The sequence below is a fragment of the Callospermophilus lateralis genome, chromosome 3, assembly GCF_048772815.1.
Source record: "Callospermophilus lateralis isolate mCalLat2 chromosome 3, mCalLat2.hap1, whole genome shotgun sequence".
Classification (NCBI taxonomy): Eukaryota; Metazoa; Chordata; class Mammalia; order Rodentia; family Sciuridae; genus Callospermophilus; species Callospermophilus lateralis.
In genome coordinates this window covers 45,354,838-45,382,157 of record NC_135307.1, presented here as the reverse complement: position 1 = coordinate 45,382,157, position 27,320 = coordinate 45,354,838, and the positions used below count along the sequence as shown (strand labels likewise).

At 40.1% G+C, this 27,320-nt stretch overlaps 1 protein-coding gene across 1 annotated transcript; it reads left to right on the top strand.

Moving 5' to 3' along the window:
- The first annotated feature begins 224 nt into the window (after positions 1 to 224).
- Egln3 (egl-9 family hypoxia inducible factor 3) lies at positions 225 to 27,018 on the top strand. Its single transcript, XM_076850184.2, has 5 exons — positions 225 to 876; positions 20,600 to 20,719; positions 22,301 to 22,437; positions 24,477 to 24,550; positions 25,413 to 27,018. The coding sequence occupies exons 1-5, from the start codon at positions 520 to 522 to the stop codon at positions 25,442 to 25,444; spliced, it is 720 nt and encodes a 239-aa protein (XP_076706299.2). The 5' UTR covers positions 225 to 519; the 3' UTR covers positions 25,445 to 27,018.
- Positions 27,019 to 27,320: the final 302 nt, after the last annotated feature.

Genomic DNA, 27,320 nt, shown 5'->3' with positions numbered 1-27,320 from the left:
GCATGCTAAAATATCCGTCTGTTCTCCAGCCTTTGCCGGGTCACAAACAACTGAGGTTGCAGCGGAGCTCGCCCGATCCTCGGCGAGGGGTAGATCGGGACGGGTAATCGGTTGGGGGAAGGGCTGTCCTGGAGGCGTTCCCAGGGCGGGGCAGGGGCGTGGCCCGTGACGCGCAGAGGTCTGCCGGCTTAGGGGCCGGACCTCACCCTCTCCCCGCCTCCGGCCGTCGGCGCAGCAGTGTTGGCTAGGCATCTCCAAAAGGGGCCCTCCGACTCCTCGCGGGCCAGTCCGGCCCTAGGTCGTGGCGCCCTGGAGTACTCTCTCGGGTCCCTGAGCCGCAATCCCTTCTCCCCAGAGTTGTGAGCAACTTTCCCCGGTCTCTGGCGCTAGTGTGGCTTGGGGACCTTTGCCGCTGCAGGTTGCTGAACTCCGGGCCCCGCACCTCGGCTTCGCGCTTCTTAGGTCCACTCCCTCTTCTGGTGCAACCTGGGGGTCCCCGACCTCGGTTTTAAGGGCGAGATGCCTCTAGGACACATCATGAGGCTGGATCTGGAGAAAATCGCCCTGGAGTACATAGTGCCCTGTCTACACGAGGTCGGCTTCTGCTACCTGGACAACTTCCTGGGCGAGGTGGTGGGAGACTGCGTCCTGGAGCGTGTCAAGCAGCTGCACTACAACGGGGCCCTGCGGGACGGCCAGCTGGCCGGGCCGCGCGCCGGAGTCTCCAAGCGGCACCTGCGGGGCGACCAGATCACGTGGATCGGGGGCAATGAGGAGGGCTGCGAGGCCATCAGCTTCCTCCTGTCCCTAATCGACAGGCTGGTCCTGTACTGCGGGAGCCGGCTAGGCAAATACTACGTCAAGGAAAGGTCCAAGGTAGGACGCGCTCGGGCGCCCCACCGCAGCTGCCGCGGGAATCGGAGGCGTTCCGAATCTGTTGTAGGTGGCCTTCGCTGGGCTGCAGCGAACTTTGGTTTTTAATCAAAAAGTCATCCTGATTTGTCCTCTTATATCCTTTCTTATCTCCCTCTCCCGCCCCAGATCCTCTGAGCGAAAGTCCATGTTAAGTCAAGGGACTCAGGTGTATCATTATGATGACCTCTGTTGACTTTGAAATAATTGTTCTGGTGGGTGATACAAACAGAACAACTGTGGCTGTTGGTCCGATTTTAAGACATGAAGATTCTCAAAGATCCAAATGAGCGAAAGCATATTAGAGACACACATGTACTCATAATCTTAAATGCCTACTTAGGTAGCCACTTAATCCTTTCGTTGTGGTCAGAAGGGATTCCTACGACAGCACTCCGAATTCTAGAGTCACTTGCGATTTTTGCCTTGTGGCAGTTGGGTTTGTGGAATTTGGCAGGGGTGAGAAGGAGGAGTCTGACATGTCAAAGGCTAAAACTCCTCTTCCCTTCTCAGTGCTGCCCTTGACCTCTCGAACCCAGGATACTGTTAGACCATCTACCTGACTGAAAATTCACTCCTACTGCTGGGCTCCACACCTTCACCTTCCTTTTTCTATCAATTAATTGCAAAATCCACTCAAAACAACCAGCTAAGTGCTCCTGAGAATGGTCAAGTGTCTCAGGGTAGAAAGCATATTTTTGTACACATAGTGGGAAATGATTGCTTGGGTGGTAATTTATCTTGGAAACATTTACAGTAGATTGACAAAAATTGGCAACATGTAGGTATTATGATGTTGGTGCATGTACTTTACTTTGGGATAGTCTTGCTGTTCAGTCTTTCTTCCTTCAAATGATAGTCCAGCCAGTTTTCCAGTGGCAGTTCTTTTATGCTCTCCTATGATGGTCTGGTCAAGGAGCGCTCAGAATGATGGAAAACTTGTCCTTAAGCTCAGTGAGGCAGAGAGCATACTAGCATGTGAGGAAAAATGAACACTCACCTTTGTACCATCCTTTGACAATAAATGTAATATTTCTCAATTTAAGGTTTATCCTGTGATAAACTATTATCTCATTTTTCCCCACAAGCTGAGAGGAGCACTCTTAATGAGACTGAAAATATGAAGTGGGTTGAGATGGGTGAGTGGGATGGGCAGCCATGGATTGCTATATATCTTTCTAACCAGGAGGACAAGGGTCTGCAAGCATAGTAGTAAATGGACACAGAGTAAATCTTAGAAGAAAATGTTGCTTTCGAAATTTTACTTTGATTTGGGAAAAGTTCAGAATTGAACTCTGTAGAAGACTGATGTTGAAGTTTTTTTTTGGTTTGTTTTGTTTTTTTACTTCCATGGGTTTGTGGTGTTGGATTAGAAAGTCATTTGTCTTTTGATCAGTTTTGTTTTGCACTGAATGACCTTGCTGTTCTCCTGGGGTTGGAGAGGGGGAGGAGGAGGGGGAGAAAAGGGAGAGGGGGAGGGAAAGCCTTAGTGTGGTGGAGGTGCTTATTGCTTCAACCTGGAAGAGCAAATGGCTTATCAGTTTTTTTTTTTTTTTTTTGAAAGTTTCTTCTAAACTCAGGTGTTAGGAATTCCACCCCTCTCCACCCCAGCATTCTAGGAACACAGTTTTGCTCTGAAGGAAGTCAACTAGTAGAATGATGATGTCACTAACATTTGAAAGTTAAATATTTTTATCTAGTTTCGTCTTAATTGATGAGGATAGGGTTTCAGGCGAGAAGTTAACTCAAATGAAATGAAAATGCTGTGTAAATCAGGGTAAGGAAAAAAATCTCTAGATATGATTCTTCAGTCATGGGTTATCTTCTGGGTGGATAAATAACTTTTCAGTTTACCCAGTCAGAAGGTGACTGTGAGATAGAGAAAATTCATCTTTTCTGCTGAAAAGACATCTGCCCACACCCAGATTCCAGCTTTACTTTGGCTATTTTGGCACAAAGCTCTTCATTCCTGTCTTTAGAAAAATCACCTCTAGGTTGGAATAATCCCTGGTCAATTAGAACCAAGACACAAACCAAGCTTGAGCAATTAGTATTTTTTTTTTTAAGTTTGGTTTGCTTGTCCAAAGAAGTCTGTGACCTTGGGTCTTATATTCAAAGTTCATTATTAAAGCATTGGAGAAACACCCATTCTGTATGCTATATGTTAGTTTCACCTTAATGTAACCTTTTTTCTTCTTTACTGGCTTTTCTCCTTCAGTGGAGTCCTTTGTTTGGGCTGCTTCCCAGAGTAGTGGTGTACATAGACCCAATTTCCTGCTGTATCCTTTAAACAGGTTTTCCGTAAAAACTAAATTTCCAAAAGACAGAATTTGTACATATATTTTAAACTTATTTGTAGCATTCTATTAAACTTTTCAAATAGACAAATGTAGAGGCTAATATGAGTTCCCTTTACCCAGTTTCAACAATTGTCAATATATACATGTAGTTTAGACCAATTGTTTTTTAAGTACTTTAGATTTCTTTGGGTTATACTTAGGAATGCATATGTCCTAATGAACTTATTATTATTATTTTTTTTTTTGCTGGACTCTTATTAAAGGTCATTGAATAATGTAATGTATATCTTTTTTTTTTGATGTATGAGGAATTGAATTCAGTGGCACTGTACCACTGAACCACATCTGCAGTCCCTTTTTTTTAAAATATTTATTTTTTAGTTGTATTTGGACACAATACCTTTTTTTATTTATTTTTATGTGGTGCTGAGGATTGAACCCAGAGCCTCACACGTGCTAGGCAAGTGCTCTACCACTGAGCCACAACCCCAGCCCCATAATGTATATCTTTTTTTTTTTTTTTAATTTTAATATTTATTTTTTAGTTTTTGGCGGACACAACATCTTTGTTTGTATGTGGTGCTGAGGATCGAACCTGGGCCGCACGCATGCCAGGAGAGCGCGCTACTGCTTGAGCCACATCCCCAGCCCCATAATGTATATCTTAATGAATACATAGCAAAGGCAATAGAAATAAACAAGAATAAATACTGGACCTAAAACTGAAATAATGAAAGAATTACATCCTGCCAAAAAATTATTATTGGTCAGAATTTATCTACTTAATCTTTGTTGGAGGAAAAAAAAAAGCAGGGTGCTGAAGACCCACTGGGTGAGTGGTTTTCTATAATGCACTGCAGAATGGCGCCCCCTAACTTCAAGTATGATCCTTGCTTTCATGCTAGCAAAGGATTTCTTATCGGTTAGTTACTCCCTCCTGGAGAGTTTAGACTATATCCAAGATAAATACTGGTTATAATTTGCTCTTTTTCTTTGGCTGCCTAAATCTTGTAAATGGCTGTTTTCCAGAGAACGTGTAATTTATAGAACCAAAAGTTCCCTCTGCTTGAAGCAGTTCACTGTAGACTCACCAGTTACTAACTCTAATAATAACAAAAAACTTTTATTGAGTAGTTTGTGCTGTCTGGTACCGTGTTAAGCACTATACAAATACTATCTTCAGAACCACAATCTTAAACAAATTGAGCGCTTAAATAATTTGCCCAGGGTTTCAAAGTGGTAAGAAGCAGTTTATGAAAGGGGTTAGGGGATTAGGTTTCCAGTTACTAAACCTTGTGGCCTTAAGTAAGTTGCTTAGGTTTTACCAAGTGTAAAAATGGGGGAAGATAATATTTAAAGTTTTTTTTTTTTTTTTTATAGTCCTTGGGATAGAACCCAGAGAATGGTGCATGCTAGGCAAGTAGTCTGCCACTGAGCTACGTCCTCTGCCCTTTTTTATTATATTTTAAGACAGGGTGTGACTCAGTTGCCTAGGCTGCCTCAAATTTGTGATCCTCCTGCCTCAGCCTCCTGAGTAGCTGGGCTTACAGGGGCTGACCTGCATGACTTGTTCACCAGAAAGCTTTTGAGAGGAAGAAACATTAAATAGATAATGTACATAAAATTCTTAGTAAAATTCTGATCTTCATCAGTGTTATAAGGCTTTAAGTGAGATGTGGGAGTCCAACCCAGATCCGTCTGACTCTAGAGTCTGTACTCTTAACCATTATCTTCTCCCACTTCTTACCCCTTCATGTATTCAGCAGGTGCTGAGGGAGTATTCACTTTGTGGGATACTGTTTTGGAGCTGGGGGTACAACAGTGAGTATATTCAGATATACCTTTGAATTTTAGGAACCTTTAGTGCACACTTGACTAATTCTTAAACTTTACAAAAAGACTAAACAGGGAAAAAAAAACATTGAAGTCTGTCAGTTGAGTACATCTAAGAAGAAAGGGACTCCTGTGCTAGTGTTTCCTATTATTTTTAAGAAAAGTATTAACAACATTGGGTGTTGGGATTCCTAACCAAGGTGTCTCTGGACAATGATGTTCTGAAGGTTGCATTGTGAATAGATGGACCAGTCTTTTTCCTGGAATCAATCTAGAGGACTATTAAAAGGACAAAAAGTTTATGAATAAAAGAAAAGGTATTACAAGGTGCTGTTGAACAATAACAGTTTTGGCCCACCCTTCTCATGTGATGTTAGGAATATCCTGGTTGTTAGAACTTATCCTGGTTGCAAGCTACTTTAAGCAAACATGGGCTAGGATGTCTCTTAGGATCCAAGTGCAGGAAAAGCAATCAGTGTTCTCAGAAGACTGGAGCCATGAACTAGAAAGTCCTTCAGATTCAGGCCATCTGGTGTGTTAGTTCTTTGAGTTTTTCAGCCTCCATTCTTGCTTCTCTGCTTGTGCACCTTATTTCTTCCCCTCTCTTCTTCTAATCAGATGGCTGCCCTATGATAGCCAGTGCAGCCTTCAGTTCCAGGTGAATGGAGGCTTGATTAACATTACAGAATTCATATTTTCATTGCCTTGGAAAGAGTCTGACTGTCCCACTTTGGCTCATGGGACCTGTCAGCCTTGGTTGGGGTGGTGGGAGGCACATAAAATCAGTCATATGTCACAAAAATAGGGTTGCCAGAGTCTATGAGAGGTGTAGTTCTCAGAGCACAGAATTTGTGGTCTGGACACCATAGCCATATTTCTGCAACTAAAATCTTAAAAGTCTGTGAATAAGGTATTTTAGGGAATGAGGCACTGTTTGAACCTCTGAACATTTTTTTTTTTTTAAAATAAGGATTCCTATAAAAGGTAACTTATCTCTTGAAGGAAGGAGATTAATCCAAGGAAATAATTTATGGAGTACAGTCCCAGTGACAGGGAAGCAAGGCATTTTGCTGGATGAGTTTTCATGGTGTTCTTTGTCTATTTTATTGAGTGACACTTGGAACAAAGAAGGGAGAGTGGTGAGTGTGTGTGTGTGTGTGTGTGTGTGTGTGTGTTTAATTTACATTCCTCTTGCTCAATTTTGGGCCACTGGCCACTTAATCACACCCTTATCTGCTTGCAGTAAAGCCCGAAATTAGGGGTTATCAATTTAATTTGCAAACCATTAAATTGCCTTGAACTGTGGTAGATGTGCACATGGATGGGGGAAGTGGGGGGGTGGAGGGGGAATGACTCTAAAGCCACCTGAAGAAGTGAGCTTAGAGTTGAGTATGGTACAATAGTTGTCACCAACTTTTTTTTTCTTGCTGGCTTTTTTTTTTTTTTCTTTCTTTCTTGCCTTCCCTATCGTACCCCTCAGTGAAAAAGTCCACCTCTGGGCTCATTAGTCATTTTTTCTCTTTGGGCTTTATATAATTTCTCTATTGTTTAAAACTAAATGATCAGTATAAGTAACCAGGACTTTAATAATAAGGACTATTAGAGTCAGAGCAGTATCAAAAATCACATCCACCCAATCTCTCAGTCATTCATCAGTTGTTTTTTATATTTAGAGAGAAAATACCCTGAGCAAGTCTTGAGAAGGGCCTGGGGTAGGTGTTGGGCCTGAGAACAGGTGCTTCACGGAGAAGAGCCTACACTAGCTTGTGCTGTTCCATGTGTCAGCTGCATGAGCATTTTATGTGAGAATTTTGAATAGAATTTTGACTAAAAATTTAAAAATACCCTTTGGTGGAAATTATATAGCCTACTTTTGTATTCAATTTTTGGGTATTGGGAATTATTTCACTTTCTGACCATATTCAAGCAAAACTTTTCCAGACTCTGATTCCAGACTCTAGCTGAAAAACTCCTAATTGTATAAATAGCAAACAGCCTTGCATCTTATGACCCCTCCTGAGACCTACCATGTGTGGAAGACACCTCTGAAGAGGCCAGAAAGTGGACATGGGGAAGTTCCATACACCCACCCCATGAGGAGCAGAGCTCCTGTGAGAAGCATCTCCAAACATCCGTGTCATGTGTACTTGAGGATAAAGCGCAAAGGCTTCTCACCTGTGGGTTATGTTCCGTCTGGCAAGGCCTCTATTTTTGGTTCAACTTTGTGGCCCTGGGTAAATAAATGACATTTTAACCTGTGCTCATTGAAGACCAAGGAGCACCTTACAGGTTAACACCATGAACAAGGCTATTAATTTTGTGTTAATTATTACAGCAACAGACTTGATAATTCTTTTGTAGCAGCACTTTGTAGCTGTTAGCTGATATTGTTCTAAGAAATGCACGTCACTTTTCTCTGGTGTTTGTCAAATGCACATGTTCTGACAGTAATGATAGTTCAGATGTATTCTGCTGGGCATCTGCCAGGGGTGCCCAGCGGGTAGCTGAATCCAGAGGCATTGGAATTGTAAATACAACAGACAAATCATTTTGTGATGCCAGACTAAGGAATTCAGCTTTGGCAGATTGCCAGGAACCATTGATTTGGCTTAGATTCAGTGCTAGTGTCTGTTTGCCAAGCAAGATTAGTTAGCTTGGTTAATTATACATAGAATTTGTATCCCCTTTCTCTCAATTATTTCTAACTTAAACCAGTATGACACTTACTTTAATTTTGCATCCTCTTTCAATATTGATTTGTGGATGACTTTCTGTTCTTGTTTTTAGTGAGCTGGTAGTGACTATATGTACATATTTTTCACTGCCTACCCCAACCCTACCTCAGCTAAATACCCGTGGGTTGCTGTTGTATAATGCACTCTTTCAGATCTTGTATTGGATTTATTTGGTACCTACTTGCTATAAATGTCCCTTATGTTCAAAGCAGTGTCAATACATCCTTATAAGTCAGGACAAGTTTTTATTCTTTAGAAAGCTACTGGGATAACATTTCTAAAATTCTGGAGTGAATGTGTCTATCTCTTATTAAAAATATATGTATTTTTTCCTTTCAAAATGAGGCCAAAATACTGACTGTTGCTGGGCATGATGGCATTTGCCTATAATTCCAGCTACTTAGGAGGTTGTAGCAGGAGGATCTCAACTGCGAGGCCAGTCTGGGTAATTTAGCAGAAACCTATCCCAACAAACTAAAAAGAGCTGCGGATGCAGCTTGTTAGTAGAGTGTCCCTGGGTTTCATATCTAGTACTGGCAATAAAAATACCAAGTATTACCCATAAAAATAATCTCCAAACACAGAATCAAAGAATATGATAGTAGTCTTGATTATTTGCCAGTGGGAAGAAGACAAAAATGGGAAACTGAATTCTAGGTGTCAGCGCCATCTCTTTTTGGTTCTAATGGGGGATATTGAAGTTGTTTTGAAGTTTTCAGGATAATATTCTACTTAAACATCGCTTGGAAATGTAGTAAAGACATGTTGCTTTAGACAGTTTGCACACCTTCAAGAGCTCGCTCTGTGCTGTCTAGACAGAGAGCAAAGAATTCTATCTGTCACCTGTGCCCCTCCCTCCATCCAGTTCATCCATCCAGACAATTCTGGGAACTATTAACCAGAAATCTCAATCCCTCCCATGCAATCAGTGAGGTGTTTTGTCTAGCTATTTTTTCATCTTCATCACTTTGTGGGTTAATATGAGTGACTGGAATGGCGCAGCAAAATGCTTTTAAAATACACAGTAATGAACATTCTGGGAATATGCAGTATTATTAGTCAAAATCTGGCCTATTGTGCTTTTTTCACTGTTGTGTATTTTAGGTTCATTATGAAACCTCAAGTTTTGTCTTTTTCTTTTCAACTAAAATTTCTCCATCTTAGTAGGAGACCCCGAGGAAGAAAGTTTTTAAAAGAGATTGGCTTTAACCATAAATCACCTGCCTTTGGGTCTCATTCTCTCTGTAATCCATCTTCTGTGGTTCTGCGAGAGTGTAGTAGCCAGACCCACTTCTAAATCATGCAGTCTCCATTCTTAAAAACAAAACACAAACCAGCCATGCTCTTTCCCCATTGTCTGCCTACAGCGCTGTAAACTTCTTGGTGACACACTGAAAGTTTTCCATGTCTGACCGCATCTGACCTTTCTACATTTAATCTCCTGCTGACTGCCTTCCTTCCCTCCCAGTTCCTGCAATGCTAGAAAATGATTTGCTAGGTATGGTGAGTTCTAGTGCCCATCTGATGAAGTTTTTCTGTTCCCTAGAACTCTGTGGTGACTCAGTCTGGGCTAACAAGGGACATCTCAGGACCTCGATTTCCACTTCTTTTTGGATGATTTAATTATTTATTTTCTGTTTTAATTTAACTTTGGTCAATACTTATGAGTAGGCATAAGGATGGACATTATATTTTACCTCATCTCACTGTGATCTTGAGCAAGTCAGTTCTCTGAGCCCCCTTTCTCCATCTACAGCATAAGCACAATATGGTCTCTATTTCCAGGATTCTAAGGAATTAAATGAAAATTGAGACTAGATTTCCATCTATGCTTTCGGTGCCTCATATTTGATTCCTGGAGAGAGTAAAATGCATACCTACAGTCAGACCCCAGAACTGACAAGACAGCAATCCCCAGAGGCACAGCCCAACACCAAACAGTGATGCTAGAAAGTGACAATTGGAGGTGCTGAGGTTGTGGCTCAGTGGTGGCGCACTGTCTGGTATGTGTGAGGCACTGGGTTCGATCCTCAGCACCACATAAAAATAAATGAGTGAATAAGATTAAAAAAAAAAAGTGACAATTAGAATGTTTCCTGCCAGCTTTAGGAATGACCCTGAAAAGCTTCTGCCAGAAACTGCCCTACAAATTTCTCTCACTTCCTGCCCTACCCGCCTGCTTTCAGTTCTCCAAATTAATTAGTAACTTTTTTTTTTTTTTTTAAGCCTTTTATCATTGAGGGTGAGGCATCACACAACCACTCTGGGTTTTGGCACAGAATAGTTGTGGTTCTCAGAGGCCAGACCAGCAGCATCACTATTAGCAGGGAACATGCTGTAAATGCAAATTCTTGGGCTTCTTCCCAAATCTAAATCAGAGCTGCACCAATTCTTCAGGTGGTTCTCATACATGCTAAAGTTTGAGAACCACTGAGTAGGAGTTCATGCTTTAAAAGGAGCTAAATAGGGATGGTGATATATTTCCCTATAATTTTTTTGTTAGCAAGAAAATCAGAGTTCAGTTGAACAGCTCCAAAACTTACTCACTGCTAAAACTTGAACTAAAAATTCCCCTTGTTTTTTATTTGGGACATTTTTTCAAAAAATCTTTCCATGTGTTAAACATACACATACATTATGTTTCTATTATTTGTACCAGTAAACTTAAATTTTCCAGGACTATAATTGGAGTAAAATATTTGGAGTGGAGTGGAAAAAAAAATCTTTGTGAATGACTGCAAGTTATCTCTCCTTTTCATGCATGAATCCAACAGTCTTGCAAGGGGTGTGAGCTGAAGACCCCAGGAAGAAGGAGAAAGAATCACAGTGACTTTGGAGGATCCCAAATGGGAAGTAGTGCCTTGTGAGCAGGTGATTCTCTAAATCATGAGCATCTGTTATGTGCTAACTTGAACATCATACAGGAGCCTGAAGGGGTCTCTGGCCCTCCAGGGCAAGATGGCTATCCTTAGGAGGCTAGAGAAGGATGAGCTGTGGGGGTCTGGGGGGAAACTTGACAAACAAATTGAATTCGGCTTGATTGGATTCAAAGGTATGATTAAGTAGGAATGGTTAAGTGGCTGCCATTTGTCTTTTCCTATTTGGGCACAAAGGGCTTTGATTTTCCACTTATGGGTTTGAGCCTGTGTTTGGTGAGTCGGGAATTATTTGAGAACCTTTACTTATTTTGAAGTTGAAAGAAGGTAATATCATTCCTGTTCTCTCTGGAAATATAACTCCTGTTTTTGAATAAGACTTTCCCCCTGATATTTCAGAAGCAGTGTTGAGTGATGGAAAGACCGGGGGGTTTGGAATTCTGGCTCATCTACTTGGTTCCATAAGATCCAATAAATCACTCTTTTAGTTTCCAAATTTGTAAAATGGGGCTCATGGCCATCTTTGAGGAGCAGGGGGACATTTAACCATCCCCCCACCCCCCATGTTCATAGCCAGGCTTGCCTTTATTTCTAATCCCCCTTTCCATTCCCCCATAATAGATTTTAGACATTTCTTTCAAAAGTCTTCTACTTTCTACCCTTGTAACAGGCCTTCTGGATCTCAGCCCTCCTCTAAGCTAGTGAGTCTGTATCCAGTGAATTCTAATTAACGTGACTTTAGAAAGTTCTGTATCCCATGAATTCTAATTAGTGTGGTAGTAGTAGAGTTAAGATGTCTCCTAAATCAGCTCTGTGGCTGTACAGGGAAAAATTGATCCCATCTTGGGGATTCCTTTACCAGGTGCGGCTCTTTTTCTTTCCAGGGGAAATATGCTTTTGTATTTCCTTTTAGAATTATTTTGCATTGGCCATTTATCATCTTGAGTTTGAAACAAGTCTGAAAGCCTTGGTTGGTGTTGACCTGATCTAATGAAGGAAGGACCTCGAGAGAGGGGCTGACTTCCCCCTGCAGGGCCTCAGGGAGGGAAGAACAGCTCAGCCTGTGGACCGGCCTTGGGTTTAAGATGGAGGCTGTTGACCTACTGTACATGAAGCAGGCAGAGCCTAGCAGAGGCTGTGGAGTTTTTACGGTGGGATTGAGCTTGGCCCTGCAGTGGGAATAAGTTGGACAGACAAGAAGTTGGACACTAGTGCTTTTCTGCAGGATTCAGGGTCAATTTCCTTTGCCTCTGGCTCTTGTTAAAATATCCCCCTTGGAGCTTTTATTTCATAGCTTCAATTTCAGGTCCACTCAGTTTTTTCATATTTTTGTGGTTTTTTTTTTTTTTTTCATTTTATGATTTTCTATCACTATGGAAAGGGTGAATCAAATAAAATAGGCTCTTTATATCTTCAGATTTGACCAACTGTGGATTGAAAGTATGTTTTAAAAATTGTCTCTGTATTGAACGTGGATAGACTTTTTCACAGTTATGTAATATAAAAAAATATTTGCAAGGCATTTGCATTGTATTAGGTATTATAAATAATCTAGAGATAATTTAAAATATAGGGAAGGGTGTAAGTAGGTTATATGCAAATACTTTGCTGTTTCATATAAAGATTTTGAGTATCCATGGATTTTGATATCTGAGCAAGGGGTGGTGGTGAGGGTATCCTGGAACCAACTCCAGGTGAAGACTAAGGGATAACTGTACTTCAAGTGTAAGTGGAGATCCTAGTTGCCTCAAAAATAGAAAAATAGGATAGGAATAAATAGGCTAATGTTAGATGCTACACAACTGTTGGTAAAGCATGGCCTGATGACTTACACCTCACACTCCTCTGCCAGACCAATTGGGTTTGAAAAGTCATGTTCTCCAGCCTCCTGTGCCTCCCTTTCTTCATCTGTAAAGTGGAGAAAATGTTCCCACCTTGTGAGGTTGTTATGGATTGAATGAGGCAGTATTTTATGAAGCACACAAAACAATGTCAGGCACACAGTAAGCACAGTATAAGTGTTTGTTGAGCAAATAAGAATGGTTGCTGTTTGATGAGTTTTGAGTCTCTGCTTGACTTGCTATGTACTATTTCTTTCATTCAGCAGATACGTTTTTCCCAGTGCTGAAATGCAAATATAGGTTTCTTCTGTCTAAACAATATGCTTCAAGACAGTTTTCATGACATGTTTTGATATTATCCACTAATAAAGTGTTGTCTTACTAGTTGTATTTAAGTTATCGTGGATTCCTTCAACTATTTTAGAAGTAATTTCAGATGAGAAATGTAAAGAGATCCACACTTAATCCTTTGACAATTCTGCAGTCACAGCATTCCTTTTCTCTATTATGCTCAAAGTCTCTATAGATCTACAGGTGAAGTTGTATTTTTCTGATAAGCCTGTTTTCTCACATCAAAAGAAGTTAAATGTTGTTGAGTCCCTATCCTCACGTTGTTCTTAAGGATTACTTATGAATTTGCTTTTCTATATAATGAAAACTTCTAGATCTGTTCGATAACTTCCAGGGTTAATGACTTCCACTGAGGCCTTGGGAGCAGTGTGACTCAGGGAACATGGCCGCGGCTCACCTTTCCCTGAACCAGGCAATTAGACAGGGATGTGTGCCACCAGGCTACACGGGTTCTCAGGAAGTGGCAGCTGTTAATATTTGGTGAAAGGCATCAGAAAGGACATGGTTAAATGCCTGTCTTATTTAATGTCGTCAACCCTGGCTTTGACTGACTTTCGCTGATTTTGTAATTGCGAGGAAGTCCCTGTTGAAAACATTTCTCTGGTGACTGGGGTAGTGATGGGGGGAGGAGGGGGAGGGCTCCCCAGTGTCCGTTCCCTCCTCAGGCTGCCTGGCGGTGTGCTCGGGTGTGGGCTGGCTGCCACCCTCACGAAGCGCACGTAGCCCTGTCACTCAGTCGTCACCCAGCTGGCTTAGAGCCAGGCCTCCACGGGAAGGGCGGCTTTCCCAAACCCAAAGAGCCTGTATTGATATGTCGATGTTGCCTGGCCTGTTTACTGTGCCTAATTGCAGGGCTCTGGCTGAATCCCCTCCAAGGAGAGGAATTAATTGAGAAAGGAATGACAATAGTCTCTTAAATTCCTGGTCTCAGAGTTTTAGAGGCTGCTTGGGGGAGGGTGATTTAATCAGAAGTTTATGCATGAAGTGTAGGATTCTCTGGAAAGGAATCTTGACCTAGTACAGATAGACTTTACAGGCCTGGGAATACTCTGTAGTTTTGTGCAGATTGTGTGTGTGTGTGTGTGTGTGTGTGTGTGTGTGTGTGTGTGTTGGGGGTGTTGCGGTGGAGGGATATGTATATTTCCTGCAGGTGGGAGCAATTCTGGTGAGGTAGATTTATATTGTCACTGACTCAACATAACTAAATTGAAGACTTCAGAATCTGAAGAGTTGTTGGTGCTTGTGTGCATGATCCGGAAATAAGGGCCAAGTTCATCTGAAGGCAGGTTTTAAAATGAAGATGGTAAATTCTCTGCCCTTCTAGTCACAGTACTCTTGCCTGACAAGGAAGAGCAGGCAGACCCACTTCACCAAAGTAACTAAGTGTCGGTTATGACTTCCTTTGCAGAAATACAGAAATCCCCACATTATTACACAATTCAGGTGTAAGGGCATGGTGAGCACTGTTCTGCGCTGGGAGGTGAGGTTAATGTGTAGCAACATTCTGGGTTATAGATTCAGGGAATGGAGTTACTTGTAGTGTGAATTTTGGACAAACGAGGTGGAAGTAGTTTTTACTGTGGAAATAGAATGGTAGAAAACGTTTTCATGAATAATTTGGGGATTATTGGAAGAACTACTAACCTGACAGATTTGAGTGTCTGGCAGTCTTTCAAATTGTCTGGTGAGATGCTAAAACACTGGGAAAGGGAATGTGGTAGCTGGACGCAGCTCATGTTATTGACCACTCTAAAAGTATATTTTCTATTTTCCCCTTATTTTTTCCTCCAATCTCTAACTAGAGGCCTTAGAAGGAAGGAAATAGCTAGATTCAATCTTAACTAACAACATGGATAACAAGCAAGATGCTAAGATAGCAAATGACAGTTTGAGCAGTTTCCTATCTTTTTCTCTAAAGTCCTTACATTATCTACAACTCATTTCTCATTCCCAGTCTCGGGATGAAATGTTTATGTATATGAATGAAAGTATAAAAATTCTAAAGCACTTTTTAATGCTTCATAAGATAGTGCCGTTGGATCATCACATCGAGATCTCGCTCACATGTTCAACTTTGTATAATGGACAGGACCAGTTAGCAGCGAGTATGAACTTTGTGTTGGTGACATTTTCTTGAACCTTGGAGAAAGATTTGCACTGTTGCTATCATTTTGTAAAGAGCCTTGTGACCATGTATTATAGGAACTTATCTAAGTGACAACGGATCCCACAGGGTATCCTTGAAGATCACAAACCTTTGAACAAGGAAGGTGACAAAAGGCTAATGCAGCATTCCAGTTAGATTTTTTTCATGCCCTCTGGAATTAATTTGCAAAGGATTTCTGGAGTTCTCTTTGTCAAAGCCAAATGGAAAATAAGGTAATTTGACATTTGGCCTTAATTTGGCTTTAATTTTTTTTAAGAACAAAACTTGCAAAGATCATGCTTCTTCAGTTTTTTCCTACTCTGACCTTTCCTGTGGGATGCCTGCATATAGCAGTTTGGATACTTAAGGGTTTTGTATTTTTGCTTTACTTTTTAAATGGGATAATTTCAATTTTAGAGCTGCTGCTAGCACATTCAGTGCCTCTGTTCCCCTCCCCCACCTTGATGAATTACCAGGGGACCCCGAACCTCAGTAGGGGTCTTTATGAATGAAGGACATAGGCCATGCAACCATGGGACTGCCCCGCCCGCTGTCCACATTCAATATGTGTGTTACAAGATGTGCTGAACACAAATCACCCAGAAAAATGTCCCCGGAAGTGTAGCCTTCAGTTCCTCTGCCCTCAGACTGAAAACATTGGCAAGTTTGTCACCTAGCCTGCTGGCACCTGAATATAAATGAGACTCATGTCTGGCTAGAAAACTTCAGCTATTACTTTCTCCACTGTGATGAGTTGCTTGGCTGTTTTTTTCCAGGCTAAAGAAGGTGCATGGTCTCTCTTATTCCCTCCACAACTCTTTCTTGTTTATTTTATTTTGAGAAAGGGTCTTGCTAAGTTGTCTAGGCTGGCCTTGAACTTGTGATTCTCATCCTCATCCATCTGAGTAGCTAGGATTATAGCCATGTGCTGCTGTGCCCCCGTAAAGTTATGCTATTCTTGACAAACATAAGACAATGGATTTTCATGTATTGCAAATTTTATAAAGTGAGGCACTTAATGTTTTAATTTACTGAGTTAAATTTGCACGAAATACCACTTTATTATAACTGGTTCAAAATCAATTCCTATTAGCAAATCTGACTCCAAATTTATGAATAATGTAAAAATACACTTGCACAAAAGTACCTGGTATGATTTTTTGTTGTTGTTGTTTTGGTATTTTGTGGCGCTGGGGATTGTATAATTTATTAGAGAAGTACAAGTCTAACTGGAGGTGGATGTCTCCTTTCCCACCCGTGGGTCTGAAAAAATGATCATCATTGCTGAATAACAGTAGAGGTTGCTGGTGCTAATTTTTCAGTGGTTTGTATATTATAGTTAAGCTGTGGTTAACTAATGGCATTCAGGAACATTCTGTTTCAGGAACATTTTCATTCAGTCTTGGAATGAAAAACCTAGACTTTTATTTTACAGCTTTATCTTTTTTTTTTTTTAATATTTATTTTTTTAGTTTTTGGCTTTATCTTTGAACTTGAACGAGATACAGTTTTATAAAGTCAGTTCACTAACAACAACTCAGCATAATCACTGTTTTCTTTTCCACCAGTGTCATTTAGGGAGCAAGTCTGATACTTGGACTTGGATGGTCATGATTCTATATATCTGTATACATCTTTAAAGAATACATGCATACTTCCTGCTTGAACTTGCTTCGTAGATGTCTAGAGCACATATCTCTGATCTGAAGCTGGCCTAGGAATACCTGGTACACTCCTCTTCTCATTTCCTGTTGCTACAGAGCTATGGAGAGGCCTCTGGGGATGGGGCCTGACAGGTACACAGAGAGGCCAGAGGAATGAATGGTGATGCACAAGGGGACAAGTGAATTAATCGGCATTTCCAAGAATTAGAGCAGTCGGACTACACTGGATATGCTACTATAGGTGACACTATTGTGTTAATAACTTTCTATAAGATAAATAGTAATCCAGTCAGGAAGTTTTAGAAATGAAAGGTTTGTAATAAGACATCCTCCTGGTGGATGTCAATGTTAGTGCTTGCCATGTTGGTTTTGGTTACATAATCATTAAATTACTCCTGCTCCGTTCTTTTAACAATAAAGCATAAAAACTTTTTTCTTCCATTATACAGTTTAGGTCCCTTCCCGGGATTGATGAGATTTAGATAGCAACTTAGTTGAGCTGCTTAGCTTCCGGAGTTTGTTACTGCCCCGTGCACAAATTGGCTCAGAAGCAAATGACTAGTTATTTATTAAGTGTGGTTTGCTTCTTAGCACATCCTTTGCCTGGTAGTTTTAGCCCCTGTCAGAGATCAGCAGATAGTTGGGAATGTGCCTGAGGTGAGACCCATCTCCTATGGCACTCATCCAGAAAACTCACTGATACAATTGGCTAGTGTAGTTTCAACAGGCCCACTGAGGCTCACAATAATTTCCTTCCATTGTAACAAACATGATGCATGTGGCTTCTGGAACAAGGAGAGAGGGTGAATATTCACTCTGGCCAGAAAAATGGTCCCTTTGTCTCCCTTAAGCAATCAGAATGTTTGCTTACATTTAGGGGTTTTGTCCTAATAGTAAGTTCTTTAGATTTGTGCTAGCTCTTTATCTATGTGTGTTTTATACGTGCAGCAATTAGTAGCGGATGTACTTTTATGCTTTCTTTCTTTCTTTCTTTCTTTTTTTTTTTTTTTTTATCTAAGCTGAGTTCTGAGGCAACTAAGCATTTCAGAATTCCCTGAAGAATCTTGCTTTTCCTGGGGCTGATGCATAGATCAAGTCTTAGCTCTTTTTGGATTTTGAAGACCATGTAACCTGAGTCCTTCTATTTTGGGGGGAGGAGCAGGGATACTGGGGGTTGACCCCAGGGGCACTTTACCACTAAGCTACTCCCCAGATCTTTTAATTTTTTATTTTGACACAGGATCTTGCTAAGTTGCTTAGGGCCTCGTTAAGTTGCTGAGATTGGTCTTGAACTAGTAATCATCTTACCCATGCCTCCTGTGGCTGGGATCACAGGCATGCACTATGTGTGCTCAGCTAAGCCCCTCTTTATAGGAAAGAAACTGAGCCTGGGATCACACAATTAGTTGCAGAGTGCACTAGATGGCAGACATCCAGACCACTGACCTTTTCCTTAGAGTAGAGCTGTTTAAGAATATAAGATTATAGCATTGATGGAGTACTTTTTCTTTTCAGACAGACATAGTGGGGGAGGCTGAGATGATAGGGAATCTAGCCAGTAATTGTTTGTGGCCTAAGTGACTTTCATTATTGGCTCAGTTGTGGCTCTTATAATCCTAATAGTTGCTTCCAGGGATGGGTAATTCCCTACTCATTATGGATGACTTCATTTATCTCTTCCTCTCCAACTAGGCCTATCATTTCTGTCTGCTCCCAGTTCTCTTTCTCTAAGCCATCTTTTACTTGGAGGTACCATCATTTGTTAAATCTTTATTGCAGTCTTCTCAAAATCCCATCTTTGGAAAGATGTTAAGCTAACAGGCTAACTTCAGCTGTATGGATGACATGGCATTAACATTTTCAAGGTTCAAAGGCAAGATGGCTAGCTGCATGAGGATAGGAAGTGTGGGGGATATGGTGATTTAAGCTTTAAGATCATTGTAAAGCCAGATTACCATTCAGCCTGATTATTCTAGTACATAATGTGTGAGATGCCTAGTTCCATGTTTCCCTGTTACTACTGGCAATGGCCTGCATTGAAACAGATTCATTGAACTATTACTGCATCAGTTTGGTCCTCTCCCCAGCTGGTTGTTTTACCAATGAAGCAACCCTGCCATTTATCAGAGAATATTATGACCTTTTTCTCCACATATATGTTTGAAGGTGGTTTTCTTTTTTCTTTTAATTATTTGTTCTAATTAGTTACACATGACAGCAGAATGTGTTTCAACTCATTGTACATAAATGGAGCACAGCTTTTCATTTCTCTGGTTGTACATGATACAGAGTCACACCATTCATGCAATCATACATGTACATAGGGTAATAATGTCCATCTTATTTCATCGTCCTTCCCACTCCTCTACCCCCTCCCCTCCCCTCACTCCCCTCTGCTCAATCCAAAGTTCTTCCATTCTTCCTGAAAGTAGGTTTTTTTAAAATGGCAGAAAGACCTATCAATCTAGGTAGAATGTGAGCATACTTTTTTGGGAAAGAGCCAAATTTGATTTATTCATCAAATTTTAAATGGGCACCATCTATGTGTCAGGCACTGTCCTAGGTGCTAGGAATACATCAGTGAACAGGAAAAAAAAATTCTCTGCCCTCATTTTATATTACCAATTCACCAATCCCCTGCACTTATTGAATCCCTATAAACATATTTTAAAAATATAATAGTGTCCTGTAAAGAAAAGAAAAGGCTTTTGTACTTTGCTCCCCTGCCCCCCACTTTCTGTTACAATTTTTTCATGGAACGATTAGAAGTTTATTACCCTCTGATAGTAACTCTCAAATTGTAATTTTCAGTAAGTTTTCTGACGTGGCTTTCTGCTTTATTCTCTATTTGATTTGATACAGGTAGCATTTAGACAAAGGAAGAGAACTTCAGATTATCACTTGATTTGATAATTATCAGTAGAAAGAAGAAAAGCACTAAGAAGTGCATATTAAGATGTGTGTTGGGGGCTGGGGATGTGGCTCAAGCGGTAGTGCGCTTGCCTGGCATGCGTGCGGCCCGGGTTCGATCCTCAGCACCACATACAAACAAAGATGTTGTGTCCGCCGAGAACTAAAAAAAAATATTAAAAAAATTCTCTCTCTCTCTCTCCCACTCTCTTTAAAAAAAAAAAAAAAAAAAAAAGATGTGTGTTGGGGACCCATTGGCACATACCTGTAATCCCACTAAGGCAGGAGGATTGCAAATTCCAAGCCAGCCTTGGTAACTTAGTGATACCCTGTCTCAAAATAAAAAACAAAAAGGGGCTCTAGGTGTACCTTAGTGACAGAATGCCCCTGGCTTCAATCCCCATTACCACCCCCCAAATTAAAAAAAAAAAAAGATATGTGTAGCTTTTTCCCTGAAAGGGATCTCCCTGGGCTGCTTTTGCTAAGTTAGGACATAGCTTCCTCTTGACCCTTCTGCCTTCCTCTGGCCCAACGTTGCATTGAGTAAGCCTACCCTTTTCCTCCTCTGTGTTTGGATTTGTGTATTTGTAAATAAGACAGTACAATTCTACCATTCAGCAGTACTCAGTAACCAGGCACGATCTCTAAGCTCCACATGTGTGATTCTGATCTTGTGGGTGGGTTGAGGATGGGAACCCAGAACCTGGATTTTCATTAAGGAATTTTACAGAAATGTGGGTCATCCTAATGATGAGGTAGATGGGTTACAAGTCTTTTAAAACATTCTCGAACTGTAAGGGTGTTGTTGGACCATCTTCCACTGGGTGTGACTTGCCTGTTAATCTTACATGCTGAAGATTAATATTTTAATCTTCTGTTTGTAATCTGAATTTATGTACTATATGTGCAATTAAGAATCTAGTGACCACCCATAAATATCATATATCACAGAAGGAGGCTTGTCTGTTTATCAGTAGGAAGGGAGGATTGTCCCAAGCTTTGTTAACCATGTCCTTGGAATTTCTCCCTAGGCAATGGTGGCTTGTTATCCAGGCAACGGAACAGGTTATGTTCGCCATGTGGACAACCCCAATGGTGATGGCCGCTGTATCACTTGCATCTACTATCTGAACAAGAATTGGGATGCGAAGGTACTTTGGAACAGTGGCAGTGCATGTGGGGTTATATGTCATAAAAGGTACAGATAAGGTGGTCTAAGAATTCAGAAAAAAGAGCATGTGACTTCCAAATAGGAGAAGAATTCACGTAACTCAGGAGAGAGTTTTGAGTTCCTAATAGCCCTATTGCCTCCAGATAAATCTTTTCTATTTCTCCTTTATGCTTTCCCTCCCTCCACGTATGGAATTAGTAGTATAGTTGATGATATAAAAATAATGGATATGAAGTTAATTTTGTGGGGCAATTATTGAAGTGTGGGGAATAGTTGATGAAGGGAAGGTAATTTAATATGAAGATTATAAAACGGTTTTTTTTTCCATATAATTCAGAGCTGATATGTCTCTCAGAACAGAGTAAGATATACACTTTTCCCTTCCAGCAGCAACATTGAGAGAATTCCACAAAAATAGAACTGTAGGATCCCCAAGAGAGATTTCCCACACAATCCTCTTTTGCTGAGTGATACGTCTCATTTGGTGGCTGTTTGCCATGGCTTACTATGGTTTGTGAGTGCCAAGGCTACGTGGCTTATTTTTGTATTTTATACCATGAGAGAGAGAGAGAGATGGAGTCTGGTTCCACACTTACACACACTCGTCTGGACTTTATATGCTCTCTGAAAGTTAAGCATGATTTAGGAGTCTGGGAAGTCAGAGAATTTTTCGAGCTTATTTGGCTTTTGAACCTTCTGCATGTCCATTTCCTGTTCATTAGGGCAGATTCTGGCTATCATAAAGCAGTATATTTTATCTGAGAGTCAGAAAAACGAAACTGGGAAACTAGTGAATCAGTAAAGAGGCTTATTCTCCCTATTTATTAACATGGTGGGAATATATCCATTAGCTCTCTTTCAGAACCTTCACGGGTGCTGCTTTGGGTACAGTTATCAGGTCAATAACAGTAAATTGCAAAGTATGAGACCCTCAAATACTTGAGTTTCTGCTAGTGTCAGGCACTGTGCTGTGGAGGAACATCGATGTGGTAGGCCTGCATTATACCGAGAATGTGATTTTTCTAGTAGGATAGATTGGGTATACATGAGAAAAAAGAAAAAGCAGTTTAAGAGAGTGATGTATGTCATAAAAGGTACAGGTAGTCTGAGAGTACAGGGGAAAAAGCATGTAACATTCAACTAATGAGGTCAGATAGGAGTGAGGCGTGCAGAGAAGAAAGCTATAAATTCTTATTGAAGGGGAAGTTACATGTGATGAATACCTTAGGAAGTTGTTAATATTAGATGTAACCAGATGATGTTGCTAGGGTGTTTGGGTAGGTCAAAAACATATAGTGGCAATTCTATATAAGATCTAATAGTACCCTATTTTTTTGTCCATGGGTTTTATGGTTGGGGGGGTCAGAAGACTTAGTTATAAGGTACATAAGGTGTCTCTAGCTAAGTTTGAAATAAAATTTAAGAAAGTAAAAATTAGGGGATGAAACATACTTGGAGTGGAGGTTAGAAAGTGGCATTGTTTCCAGATGGGGCTAAAAGTATCATTGTTGATAAACTATACATGTGGCTAGGAAATAATATACTTTCTTGTGGTCCTCAGCTACATGGTGGGATCCTGCGGATATATCCAGAAGGGAAATCATTCATAGCTGATGTGGAGCCCATTTTTGACAGACTCCTGTTCTTCTGGTCAGATCGCAGGAACCCGCATGAAGTTCAGCCTTCCTATGCTACCAGGTAATAGCCAGGGCCCTGATTCCTCTTTGGGGGGTTGTTGTACAAAGTCTAGTTCCCAGTGAACTCTCTAAACTCATGTTCTGTGCATGTGGGGGATGGACCACACCCCAAAGCTGATAGATAAAACTATTTGGAGTGATAAAAATTAAAGGAGAAACTTTGGATTTTGTACTATACAAATCAAACTTTGGTTTGAAATAAATATTAACAAATTATTTTCTGTTAGGTGTGTACATAGGATTCTAGATTTCTCACTGGTTTTGTCTTTCCTTTTCTACTCCCCTTTTAAAAACATAAATGTTGCTGGTGTGGTGGCATATGCCTGTGATCCCAGCGATTTGGGAGGCTGAGACAGGAGGATCACAAGTTCAAGGCCAGCCTCAGCAATTTAGTGAGGTGCTAAGCAACTTAGTGAGACCCTGTCTCAAAATAAAAAATAAAAAGGGCTGGGGATATGACACAGTGGCAAAACATACCCCCCTGAATTAAATTCTCAGTACCCCTTCCATATCAAATAACAGCAGTTCTATGTGATTACCTTAGATGACTTTACAAATTGCCAGTCACAAGCAGAGAAACTTAAAGTAATTTGTTCTGACTTATTTTCCTTTTTACATTTTCTGTAGCATAAAATTGGCCTGTTGAACTAGCTATATCCATGTCTCAACAATTAGATGCTTTAAAATCTTTCTTATTAGCATACGGATGTGAAGATTTTCAGCATAACTGAGCAACTTTGTATTGTTTAGTATTAATATAGGAATTCCTGGTAAAAATCTTCATTCTTGATTCTGTCTTTCATTTGTCTTTGATTTATGGTTGAAGCTGAAGATCTGGCAGTATGGGAGTGATGTGAGTGTAGCCTGTGCTAAGAATAACAGGTGAGGGCAGGGGCAGAGAGTTTAGGTTGGGCAAGAACTAAACCTTAATAAGCCTAATTCAGAGAAAATCACGAATCCCCCTTCAGAAGTCACCCATCTGAGCTCCAGAGTTCCACATTCAATGCCAGCTTGGACTGAGTTCTAGATAAGCAGGTAATCACCTCTACCACAGAAGTCTACCACAGAAGTCTGCCTGTGGCTTGTTTTATGGGGTATATTAATTGGACCCTGTGTTATGTGGTAGAATTCTCTGGTTATTCCCAGTTCCATGGTGACTGACTTCACAGGGACATTAGCAAATGTGTATGAGAAGCCCTTGAAAACAAATCAAGTGTTATAGAAATTGCTGTGGCGAACAATAATTACAAAGGGAAACCTTTAAAAAACCCAAGCATGAAATAATGGCTTCTGTTACAATCTATCTCGGACAGGATAAGGCAAATTAATTGGAACGCAGTAGAAAGCTTGAGGGCATTGTTATTCAATTGAATCTCTGCCTCAATGTCCCAAACTCAAGAAAGCAAGCCAAGAATTTTTTTGTCCTATCATTTAAATAAGTTATTCTTCAAAGCTTCACTCAATTGTTACCTTATTTTCTTTGTTCTCTCCCCACTAGCTTGAGTTTCCCAGTCTTTAGCAGAATGACTCATTTCCAGTCTTTTCCATATAGGTCACATTTCCTTGTTGTTACATATTTAATTCCCTGTCTTTTCTGCTAAGAGCCTGAGATTCATGAGAAAGAAAATCTGTTGACAGGACCCCCGGCCCCCAATCCCATCACCTCATACTGGAGATTGAACCCAATAGTGCTTTGCTATATCCCCAGCCCTTAAGAATTTTATGCTGAAATGGAATCTCGCTATGTTGCTGAGACTGGCCTCAAATTTGCAATCCTCCTGCCTCAGCCTCCCAAGTAGCTGGGATTACAGGTGTGTGCCACCACACCAGGCATCCTTATGTGGTTCATTAAAATATTTAAACAGAATTGAAACCAGAGAAATTAATTTTAAATTAAAATTAGGGTAGACTTCTCGTAATAGATAAACCTTTACATGTTGGTTTCATGAGTGACTTTAATGTGAGATTTATAGTAAGCTTTTTTTTTTTTTTTTTTTTTTTTTGAAGTAGTCTTTTCTTACACCTGCTTATCTTTTACAGATATGCTATGACTGTTTGGTACTTTGATGCTGAAGAAAGGGCAGAAGCCAAAAAGAAATTCAGGAATTTAACTAGTACGTGGTAGTACGTGTTTGATAATGTCCTGTGACCTTTAATCAAGTCAATCCTTGAGTTTAATTTTATATATTTTGTAATATACTCTGTTTAATCTCAGTTGTGGTTTAACTTCCTACATAATGACATCTTATTGGGTTTAATCCTGAAACATTAGATTTAGCACTCTTGGAAAAATCAGAAAAAACGCAAAGGGCATTCCCTGAGATTGCCCACCAATTCAATGATGGTTTATAATCGATAGAAATAATTAACTTTTGTCAGTATTAACTAGTCATAAGTAATATTAAATTTGGTCCATGATTTTGATACATTATAAAGAAAATATAATAGAGCCCAGCTAAAATGGCTAATTTATTATGTTAGTGTGGCACTGTGACTCAGTTTAAAAGCAGGATCCATGTAATATAAATTGAACATGACAACACCATTTCTGTCCCCTCCAACCAGTATTGTAAGGTAGCATTCCCCGAAATATGGTGCACTAAAACATTAATCCTAACAGGTGGTTTAAGGAAAGGTAAACTTCTGGCCCCCCAAATATGGTAAAGCTTACGTACTGTATTCCTCTCTTGAAGAGTGACAGTATTTATTGCATATTAAACAAAGACTCTTAAGAAGTCTTACAATAATGAAATGTATGTAATGTTGCCTAGTTTGTGATCCATTTGGACTATATACCCATCAAACTCCAAAGAAGACTGACTGCCTTTTGTTTTTTTTTGGCAAGATTCTATTAGGGCTTCATTTGCTTTATAAAATGGGAAGTATTTACTGGAACTTTTTTGGTGACATTTGTGACATGAAATTCAACAGATTTGACATTCTACTTTTTTGTTCTCTTTTCTGTCCCCAACCCAGGGAAAACTGAATCTGCCCTTACTGAAGACTGACTGTGCTCTGAAATCTGCTGGCCTTGTTCATTTTAGTAATGGTTCCAGAATTCTCTTTTAAGAGTTGAGATCCAAAGATGACCTCTTCATTGACCATAAGTTCCCCTCTACTGCTTGCATCCTTCACGTCCCTGTCTTGTATGTGGTACTTCATGTTTTCTTGCCAGGACTTCTTGGACTGTCTTCTCCAGATGAATTCATTTGCTAACTCCAGAAAGACCTGCAGACATCCTCGTTGGCCAGCAGTTTAACTGACAGATTTGGTGATGCTGGCTATCAAAACTAGACCCTGGGAGCACAGAAATGAACTTTACTTGCACTTTATTTACATTTCCTGATTTGAAAGGAGGAGGTTTGCAAAGAAACCAATTTGTGACATATGCCACAGAGAGACATCACTGAAGCCTGAACAGAAGGAGATAGAAATTGGTGTCATCTGAACCATTTCCAGATGTTGTTAATCCAGAGCTGTTGGGGTTTCTGGAAAATTACTACAACCCAATGAAACATGACCTCTAGAAAGGGCTGCTGTCATAGTGATCGATTTATAATTGTCCCATGGTATAGACACTCCTTTTTCCTTATCTTACAATTTGGACTTTATGCCTCTGCCCCATTTTGCTGAAAATAATAATTTTCTGATTGAAGAGAATATCACCATTCATTCTTTATTTTCCCTTCTACTTGGAGACACCACTTACCCAGAGGCCCAAACTAGACATTAATTGTTTTGGTTGTTTTGTTGGAATGGGAATTTGAATTTAAATCAGAGGACAAAAGTCTACCTGGTAGTTTAGGGTTAGCCTCTGGAAAGAGTGTGAAGAGAGCTAGATCTGTTGATAGACAATGAATGTGTGTGCGGTGTGAACAGTTGTTTGAGAAGGAAGATGGAGTCAGAAATATGGGTGTTCTCTTTTTTTTTTTTTCAGTATTCCTTTTTAATGAGCTCACCCTTCTTTAACAAAATAAAAAAGGATAGGGTGTCATTTTCAAGAGGAAATGGAAATTTTAAAAAATCTCAAAGCTATTTGAGTTCTTTTACATGGTGTGTCCCTACTGGACTTTCTTAAGCCAACTTGACTCCTCAGATCCACTGTGGTTGGCAGTGCTTCAGGAACTCTGTGTTGAGCACCTATTTTATGAAAGTCACCCTTCCTAGTTTTCAATTCTACGTTTGGATTTTTAAAGGCCCATTAATTTCTTACTTGAAAATCTCGTAAACATTAAAGACTCAGAAATATTTTCTTTGGTTGGGCATGGATATCTAGTCTTTTCAAGAAGTAAATTTTTTCCTCCTACAGTTTTGGAAGATTTCTGCATAAGACTTGTCATTCATTCTCACAACTGCTCTATTTTGTTTTATCATAGTACTTATCACCTTCTAACTTACTATGTAATATACTTATTTATTACGTTCATTGTCTTGTATCCTTCCTCTAGAGTGTAAGCACAATGAAGACAGGGATTTTGTATGTTTTTAATCAATGCAATATATTTCCAGCACCTAAAATAGGGCCTGGTGCATAGTAAAGGCTCAGTAAATACTTGTTGAATAAACTCAGTCTCCTCTGTTAGTATTGTAATGGTTTGATTCATTTCTCCATCTTTTGCAGGAAGGGCTCACAAAAATTTTCATACACATCTTTCTGTCACTATTGACTTATAAATTTAGGTTAAGAGTTTTAGAATGCTTTTCCATAGTGTCATTTTCTATGTGTTTATCTCCAAACCAGTCACTCATTGACCACTATGAATCCCAAAACTGATCAAATAGCATTTCTTCCCTTTTGTGTCTTGGGACTCTAGGAATAACAGAAGAATAGCTTCAGATGGGACAGAGTACATTCTGCCTTTGGACCAATTTTTTAAAAACTCA